At 47.6% G+C, this 9,768-nt stretch overlaps 1 protein-coding gene across 4 annotated transcripts in view; it reads right to left on the bottom strand.

The window, feature by feature from the left end:
• The window catches only part of GMPR (guanosine monophosphate reductase), a 62,711-nt gene that overhangs the window by 7,291 nt on the left and 45,652 nt on the right, over positions 1-9,768 (bottom strand). For all 4 annotated transcript variants that reach the window (XM_045005427.1, XM_045005424.1, XM_045005425.1 and 1 more), the window contains 2 exons: positions 9,366-9,408; positions 3,207-3,366 (listed from right to left, as the gene is read on the bottom strand). In XM_045005427.1, coding sequence (XP_044861362.1) covers positions 3,207-3,366; positions 9,366-9,408 — 203 coding nt within the window. The remainder of the gene's footprint in view (positions 1-3,206; positions 3,367-9,365; positions 9,409-9,768) is intronic.

Below are 9,768 nucleotides of genomic sequence, written 5' to 3'. Positions count from 1 at the left end.
GAGCTAGAATTTGTGGTACCTCAGTGGAGTTAGTTTAGCTTTACACCTATGGAACTGAAGGCAAACTCTGGCCCCACTTCTTTGATTTGCCTCCTCAGAACCACCATGCTCTCTCTGTGCTGTATAAATAATCCCTATTTTTAAAAACTATTCTGAAAACCAACCAAAAAAACCCAACCAAACCAATCACACTAGCTAGCTAACTATAGCCTCCTCGGGGCCATGGCCACCATTCTATAACCATGTGTATGAGGCATGGTATCTAAGCACCCTATACTTCTAACAGCCAGTGCCAATGCAGCAGAGTATTAGGCTGCTTGGCTGGATTCCAAGGTTTGCTGCTAGCAGGAATCCCCCGTACACAATTATGTAACCTATTGCTTACGACACAGGAGTAGCAGCCTCTTATTGGCTATTGAAACGTTCAGAGGCTGAGCCCTCTCCCTCGTCTTCAGTTGCCTGGAAGAGTGGGAGAAGCTTGTGTAACACATTCCCTGAGGACTCTAAGCCTTCATAAATGAGGGAGTGGAAAAGAGGGAGTGTGCATCTAACAGGATGGCAGCTTGTGCAGAATTTCTGGCAGGGGCTGAAAGCAACTAACCTTTATGTTTAAGTAGCTAAATAAAGCCCCTTTCCTATTGCACTGTTTATCCCTATGGGACACTGGACTTCAGTGGTGTTATCAATTCACTCCACTGTCAGAACCTTAGCAGTGAATCTTGCCCCCAGTTTACCCCCCGCACGCGCGCGCGCACACACACACACACACACACTCTCTCTCTCTCTCTCTGTTGTAACTAAAGGGTGGAATTTGGCCTTTCAGATGCCACCCCAGCACTAGCACGTTGGCTTGCATTACAACAAGGATTTTCAAACTTTACCCACAACCTTCACCAACATCGGTGGTGGCCTGTCACTAACTGAATTGAGTCTCCACAGATTTGCTTGGCTTGTTTGGGCGGTATTGTGAAATGGTCATTAATGACACGCTGTGCTGAACAATGTAATGGTTTAGACCTACCCTGCTGTATACACACTCGAGTCACCGACATAAAAAAAAAGGGCGAAAGTAGAGTTTGTAACTGCAGCTCAGATGAAAGGCTGCAAGTGCCTGTGTGTAACTGGCAGCTGCCATTTTTAAATTATAAGATAATTGCTCGTGCCATCCACTCCGACTGTTAGTTCCAGATGCTTTGATGCCAAGCGGCATCATGAAAAAAAAAATTAACAGCCTCTTGGGACTGGTGTGAGACATGATTGAGTGAATTACAACTCATGCAGGCATGCAGACTGCCGTGTGCAACATTTCAGCTTGTCTTAAACAGGGCCATTCTCTTGTGCAGCATTTTAGCTGCAAAGAAAGACTCCCCACTGGTATTTGGCAGTGTTAGGGCACCCTAGACCTTGGGTCGGGGGGACAAGTAGGGATTGGCTGATCGCAAGTAGGGGAGACTATATTACACTCAGCAACGTCCAAAAACTCTCCACCCCTGCTCCTTTTGGGGAAGCACAGCTGTGTGCTGCCCCATATCCCAGGCACTGAGCAAAGGCTTAATCTAGCCTGTGGTTTCTCAACTGGGAGGTTGCAGCCACTCTGCCCTTCCCATACTGCTAAACAGGGGGTGGGGGGGGGGAGAGAAGAGCCTGCCTTGATCCAAATCTTACCCGCTGGCTATGCCACTTATGTATTTTTATTTTTGCAGGATTAACCCTTTAGTGGGGACTAAATCACACTGCATGCTTTCTCTTAGCTCTCTTCCCCCCACCCTCCCCTCTCTATTCCTTTGTCCTAAAGGTGTCTTTTTACTTCTCCCCAGAAGGTTTCCTTAGGAAGTGGAGTAGATGCAGCTGTGTTCAGTATTTCGCCCAGCTTATTGGAGCAGTGAGTGGGGCAGCTCTGTCTCCTCGATGGGTCTAATTTCAGCCAGATCAGAAGGCAGAAGTGCCATGACCATCTCTGTGCTCAGCTCTTTCCTGATGGCTGCACTTTGCCTGCCACTAACTTTTTTGGTCTCCATTATTACAGGCATTTTGTTGCAATCCAATACACGATACTGAATAGCTCAGGAAATTTAGGCCAATGCGCTAGACTTAAATGCCTTAGGGCAAACATTATGTCTTACCTGCCTTCTGTAAATACTATGTATGTCTATATGGCACTTTCTACATCTTTAAAAACAGTTAATAGTAATAATAATAATAATAATATAATATGCAGAGGCTCTGAAGACAGATCCAAGCTGCTAAATTTAGGCTTGGACCAAAGTTTGGGAGGCGTTTGCATCCTGGGTTGTGGCTTGGCCTGCTGCAAAATTAAGGGCTGTGCCAGAGTGGGGATATGTCTGTGAACTCCATTTTGTTTTGTCACCCCATTTTGTCCATTATAACCTTCCTTCTGGAGTGTGACTTCGTGTTGTATTGTGAATTCCTTTGTGGATTAGAGTATCCATTTTATGGTAGGGGCTGGCTGGACCCCTCATGGAAAGACTATGTATGAGGAGGTCTGACAGCGCCATCAACACTGAATGACTATCCCCTACTGAATAATGGGTTTTCTACTGGTACGGCCATTGACTATGAATAACTCTACACAGAAGCCAACTGGGGGAAGAAAGGGCCTGGAACCCACAACTCCCCCAGTTAAATGCACAAGAACAAAAGGGGGAATAAGATAAAAGATGGGTGATTCTCTAAGGATGCTCATCAAACCCAGGATTCACAGCAGGGCTGATATCAGGGTGAGAATGATGTTCTGGTTTTCCACAGATCTGTAACTCTCTAGTGCTTTCAAGAGTAAAGTGTCTGTGATTAAAAAATTCCTTTGTTAAGAGTGCCTTCCTTACCTTATTGTCCCACAGCCAGGTGCATTCTGGGGGGACGTGAGTAAGCAATGTGGGGCTCAGGCACTGGTTCCAGGAGGGGCTCAGACAGCTGGACTGCCAGGTCCCACTGCCCAAGAAGGTAGTCTGTACTTCTGTTCGTGTACCTGAGATACCCAGCGTTAGGAACAGTGCCCAGTCACTACCCGGACCCAGGGATCTTGGAAGCATATGGGCCCAGGAGTTGGGTCTGTTTACAACAGCCTGGTGCTCATCCAGAAGAGGGAACAAGCCCAGGTTGTAACAGGAGCCAGTTGCAAAATTCAGATCCAGAAGTAGGTCTGGTAGTGGTTCCGGCCCATAGCAAAAACTGAGTATAACTTATACCTGTATTCAGCAACTCCTCCTACGTGCTTCTTCATGGCCGTATCAGAGCTCATCCCGTAGAACAGTTTCACCTTCTTGCCATTTTTTTCTAGAACCTCTCCAGCACATTGATCGTGGCCTGCAAACATTCCTCCAAGCATGACAAAATCAGCACCAGCTCCTGTGATCAGCAGAGAATGTGAGATGAGGAGGATGGGGGGGGGGAGTAGGAAGGGCGGGGAGAGAGAGAGAGAGAGCGCGAGCAGGATAAAAGACAACGCAAAAACAGCCATGCAGCGGAAAATGATAGCCAGCCCTGAATGCTTCAGAGCAGGGAAACCTTAACTGTAACAGACAACTGAGTTAAAAGACATTCTTTACCAGGGGGACCTATACACGCCGGTGTCGTATTCTCTTGATACTTCAAACAAGGAGCATGTTGAAATACTGTGATACTGTACACCACAGAAAGTGCTCTTTTTCGCTTCTGTGTTCTCACTTTCAAATTCAGTTTAGTGCTTTTAACTTGCACTACAATCCAAACACGTGGACAAGATGTCAGTCAGCTGCACGGCTCCCTAAATCCTTTCCAATCAGGTCATGCACGTGAGTGGAAATGCACGTTTGGGAGGACACAGAAGAGGAACGTTCACCTTTATTTACGGATTTCTGAAGTGAAAGATGTGATGGCTCTGAAATTTTTCCGTCCCCTCCTCCCTCCCCCTCCCCTCCCCCCCCCAGCCATGTAGTCATTCAGTGCAGTGTGGGGTAAACCGAAATGGATGTGGGGTAAGTTTGTGTTTGGTTCAGATTACTAACATTGCATCCGACGAAGTGGGTATTCACCCACGAAAGCTCATACTCCAAAATGTCTGTTAGTCTATAAGGAGCCACAGGATTCTTTACTGCTCTTACTAACATTGTAAACTCTTTGGGGGCACGGAAATGTTCTTTGTCCTGTGTTTGTAAAGCACCTAGCACACTGGGGTTCTAGTCCGTCACTGGGCCTCCTCGGCCCTTGGGTTATACAAAATATAATAAACACCACCCAATATCTGGAGGCTTATCCAACTCCTACGTCTCCCTTGGGTTTGCAGATCATGGAGGCCTGTTCCATTGTAGTCAACAGGAGTAGGATGAGGCTTTGGGAATCTCAACAGGTTCTCTCAAGAGACTGGCCAGTTTTCCCATCAATGCTGGAGTTATACCATGAACAGCCTCCCCAAGGGCTTCCAGTCTCGGTTGGAACCAGGACATGCAGAATTCCAAGAAAATGAAAACTCATTTTTTAAAACTGAAGCAAATGTTTTTGAACCAGGTAAAAAGGTTCAGATCTTGTTGTTTTCAGAACCTGTTGTGATCCATCCCTGAAACAAAACACTCTGTGGTCCAAGATGACTGTTCTGTCTGTCTGTGTGGAACTGAGTTACTGGTATAGACAGCACTGTCCTCTGCTTTCCAGCCCCTTTACATTGCCCACAAATAACTGGCATTTATGCAGAACCTGATCTCACAGAGATGAACCAGAACTAAAATGCCACATCCAAACTTTGGGAAAGTTCAAATCCAGATACAACCTTTATGACTGGCTCCCATCTCTGTTGAGCCAAACCAAAATATTGCCCACCCTCCCCAAAAAACACTTGGGAAAATTTGGATCCTCATCTGACCTTCACTGCTCCTCTATCTGTATCATAGGATGAACCAAAACCATAGAGACAAACTTGAATTTGGGAATATTTTGATCTGGAACCACATCCAAATTATGGAGTCTTTTGGCCCTTATGACCAGGGCTTTTCAGAACACTCTACCTTTTGTGCGGGGGGGGGGGGGGGAAGGGGCTATGTTTGTTCAGCTTGCTCACGCTCTGTAGTGACCAGAGGTGCTGGTGACAGATTGCAAACCCGGCTTTTTGCTCTCTCATGATCACACACAGCTGGAGTCTTTGTTTTCCGTGCACAATGTTTCTGTTCAAAAGCGCATTTGTCAAGAAAGGGAAAGTGCAACAACACAGTAAGTACTTTTCACAAGGATCCTCAGTGGGCACTATCAGGCTGCACAGATATGCAGCACATGACAGACTGCAAAGAAATCACTGTACAGTCTGTCTGATAAATCCTCTATGCAGAGCAGATGTTTTCTGCTCTCATAGTTTCACTTACCCCCTCTATGCTAATGACACCCAAAACAGCTTCTCCATCCCAACTCTTCCCTCTCCATTTAGTCTCTACTCTCATATCTCATCCCATCACTACCCCTCAGCAGGATGGCTGTGTTGTGCCTAGGACACTGGATTGGGATTCAGGAGCCCTGCGTTCTGTTCCTAGCTGTGCCACAGGCTTCCTGTGTGATCATGGCCAAGTCATTTAATTGCTCTGTGCCTCAGTTTTCCCCTCTGTCAAAGGGCATGATACTTCCCTACCTCACGAGAAGGTTTATGGAAGCCACTCATGTTTGTGAGGCACTCAGCTAGTGCAGTGATGAAAACAGGTGATAAAACAGACTGAATTCCTTGTTCTAAACCTTCCCCTCCACCAGGGCCCTGATCCCGCCCCCCAGCGCCTGGAGCCCTGAGGGGCCCACCATGGCCAGAGGAGCCCCAGCCCGCCTGCCCTAGCCACTTTGGGCCAGTGCCCAGCCCGAGCACTGGGCTGCCAGCCAGCCTGAGCACTGTACCTGGACCGTCAGCTGGCACAAGCACCAGCCTGAACCCTGGGCCACCAGCTGGCCTGAGCTGCACCAGGAGGCCAGCATGACCTTCAGATCCCAAGCTCCAGGCGGCCGGCTGGAGCTGAGCTCCCTCCGCCAGCTCCAGGGAAGAGAGGGAACAAGGGCAGGGCCTCAAGGCAGAGCATGGGCAGGGCCACGGCTTGGGTTAGGGGAGGCTCGGCCTCCCCTGGCCTACGATACCTGCCACCCATGCTGGCAGACTCTCATCTTTTGCCTTTTAGTCCGCTTGTCCTTACCCTGAAGGCTCTACACAGCGCTGCACCTCCATTCATTTAATTTCCTCCTATTGCCTTGCTGGCTGCCTCCTCAATGCCCCTTTGCCTCCTCCCGTCACACTCACCTTTTTTGCTTCCTTCCATGTCCCCCTTTATGCTTGGAGCTTCTTCCATGGCACCAAACAACCAGCCTGGCTGTTCTTTCCGATGCCCATTCCAACTGCTCCTGTCATGATGTCTTTCAACAAACACCAGTGATCTCCCTGCTGCTTTCAAATACTTCCATCATCAGGTCATCCAGTCTGGTACGCATCTGGGCTGTTATTGTTGTCTACCTTAGGCCCCAATCCTGCATTCAAATCTACTGGCATAGGCCCCCTGGCCCTACGGGGGCTCCCAATTGTCAATTTATTAACTATAAGGAGATCACCCTAATCTGAGTCAACTCTCAGAATGATACAGCCCTAGTTGTTCAGCCATTTTGTCCAGCCTGCTGCCCGTGCAGGATTGTTGCCTATCATGTAATCTCAAGTGTTTCTCAACCCTCTCCCTCTTCAAGAAGCAATCTGGGGTCTCACTCGAGGGCGCTAATGCCCCAATGCATATCCTGACTAGCCAGTTGCCACGCCCACACCTGCACTTCCACAGGTTTCAGAGAGCAAATTTCGGCTCAGGGCAGCCCAAAGAAACCCTCTGGACTCACAGCGAACATTACAAAGACAAACAGTTGAAGTAATTTCCTGTTGTTCTAATTTCTGGAAAGATTCCCATTGAAATAAGAGCTTTTCCACTGGCCAGGTCTCTTCCCCTCCAGCTTGGAATGCAGTGAGGTCATAGTCCCCGGCTTGTAACGTCCTTAACAACACCCATGGCAGGAGACTGAGCAGGGTCAGGCTGAAGAGACACTGGCAGAACAAAGAACTAACTGCACCGGGGGTGACTGTGGAACAACTGACAGTAGAATGCCGCATGGGAAATACTATCCAATCCATTCATTGAGTGGGGAGACTTAGCTCTATGGGGTATATTGATCCAACCTATGGGAGTGAGTCTCCCAGGCCAGGTCGAACAGACAGATCCCCCTCCCCCGGGCTTTGGACCCTGACCTCCAGGCTGAGCTGCAGCTTCCAAATGCTATCTACACAGCTATTTTAAGCCCCATGCAGGCTGGGAGTCTTGCTCCCGCTGGCTGTGTAGGCATACTGACGGCGGCCCCAGGTTCAACCCAACTTTGGGCTGTCCAAAGCCAGCAACAGCTGCCACCATTCAACCATGTGAGACTCACACAATTCTAACAGCGGCCCCATCCCTAGGTCATGTCACTCATGATGTGATCCAAGGGTCCTGTGATAGGTCGGAGGATTCCACGCAGCACGTCGATAGTACCCAGCGGGCAGCAATCAGCTGGAGTGCTGGGGCTGGCTGCTCACTCCAGAACTGAGGCTTCCTGACTATGGGTCCCAGATCACAAAGATCCTGCGTTAATCCTCCCTTATCATCTGGCCTATTCTAAAGATAGGAGCAATCCTTGGCGCTGGAGCTGGATTTCAACTCTCCCACCACTCACATAAAGTTTGAGCTGGTGCAGATCTGAGGTTTTGGTTTAGGCCTCTGATTTCTACCTTTTGAAAATTTCCTGCCAGGTAAATATAAGAACATAACAACGGCCATATTGGGTCAGACCAATGGTCCATCTAGCCCAGTATCCTGTTCTCTGACAGTGGCCAAATCCAGGTGCTTCAAAGGGAATGAAGGAAATAGGCAATCATCAAGGGTTCCATCGCCTGGTGTCCACTCACAGCTTCTTGGCAGTCAGAGGTTTAGGGATACCCAGAGCATGGAGGTCACATCCCTGACCATCAGTGGCTATTAGCCAAGAAGGACCTATCCTCCAGGAACTTATCTAAATCTTTTTTGAGCCCCCATTACAGTTTTGGCCCATAGCAACAAGTTCCATAGGCTGACTGTGCATTGTGTGAAGTACTTTTTCGTTTGTTTTAAACCTGCTGCCTATTAATTTCATCAGGTGACCCCTGGTTCTTGTATTATGAGAAGGGGTAAATAACACTTCCTTAGTCACTTTCTCCACACCAGTCATGATTTTATAGATCTCTATCTGATCCCCTCTTAGTCGTCTCTTTTTCAAGCTGAACAGTCCCAGTTTTACAATCTCTCCTCTTATGGCAGCTGTTCCATAGCCTCAATCATTTTTGTTGCCTTTCTCTATACCTTTTCCAATTCTAATGTACCTTTTTTGAGATGTGCTGTATCACAATGCCGTGCCATGACACTGGCATCACAACATGCTGACGTAGCAATGACACTCTGTGCTGTCCTCCACCCTGGCATTGCCATGTTGTAACACCCCCAAAGGTATTTACGGGTGACTTTATGCCTTTCCAGCCCAGCGCTCAGCCCCATCAAAATCAGGACTGCCCAGCTCAAACATGAACCAACGTCAACCTTGCTTCTAGGACTGACAGGCCCCAGCTGTAATTTCTGTGAACAACAGAAAACACGTACGGCAGATTTTGCTCGCAGTCACAACAGCATAAAGCTGGAGTAATGCCACCGAAGCCACTGATATCAATGAGAACAAACTCTGTCTCTCAATAATTAACTGGGATATACTGAAAGCTTGCTCAGCCCCAGAGGTTTAGTAAAAATAAAATCCCCACTCTTCAGCTGCGTGACTCCCTACAACTTACTCCGGATAGCGAGTTTGCCTGCAATTGTTGTTTTGCTGCATATGCATTGTACCTTCACTTGTCAGCCTGCTCTCAACAGCGAGCAGCTGGGCAGAACAGAGGGTCAGCACGAACTGCATGTGTCTTACGCATGACATGGCCATGAACCAAAACAAAGCCTAATGTCAGGCCTGCCAGATTTGGCAACGTAAAAGTAATGGTGAAACCTAGTTGGAGGTAACCCTTATCTTTCAGCTACTGTCTCTGCAGGTCATAAAAGTCCAGCCTCAGTCACCCCAATGGTCTAGTTTCTAAATAGGACAATGATTTGTGCATCTTTTTGGTCTGTATAATTTGGACTGTATAAATTAGATGTAAGGCTAAATTCATAGTTTGTATATTAACTTTAGTGGGTTTACCCCAGGGATGAAGACAGCCTGGTGTTGATTAGGCCAAATTCACGCTGATGTAACTTTACTGACTGTATGAGAGTTTCATTGGAGATGAATTTGGCCCTCAGACTCTGAATACGACATAGTGTACTTACCAAACGCTTTGGCGACATCTCCTGGACAGCTACAGCCTCCATCCTGCAACAAGCAAACCAAAACAGAAGTCAGTGAACAGCAGAGAGCTCACATTCACTGGTGCCCTCAAGGCTAATTTGACACAGCAAACATTTGTACAATACCAAACCTGTAATAACACAGCAACCCTTGGGAACCAGCATGGAAAATTCAAATGTAATGATTAGCATGATTAGGTGCCAGTGGAAATGACAAAGCTTTGTGCGCATTTGGGACACAACAACTGGACAGGATTTTTAGGAAGCCAGATTATTCATTATAGTTCCATTATTTTTTTAAACCTTATTTACTCTGCTACACATTCTGCTAATGATACTACTGGTAAAAACAGAATCACACACTCCCTGTTGCAAACCCCAGAAG

Source organism: Mauremys mutica, chromosome 2, assembly GCF_020497125.1.
Source record: "Mauremys mutica isolate MM-2020 ecotype Southern chromosome 2, ASM2049712v1, whole genome shotgun sequence".
NCBI classification, from domain to species: Eukaryota; Metazoa; Chordata; order Testudines; family Geoemydidae; genus Mauremys; species Mauremys mutica.
This window is presented reverse-complemented; position numbering and strand designations above follow the sequence as displayed.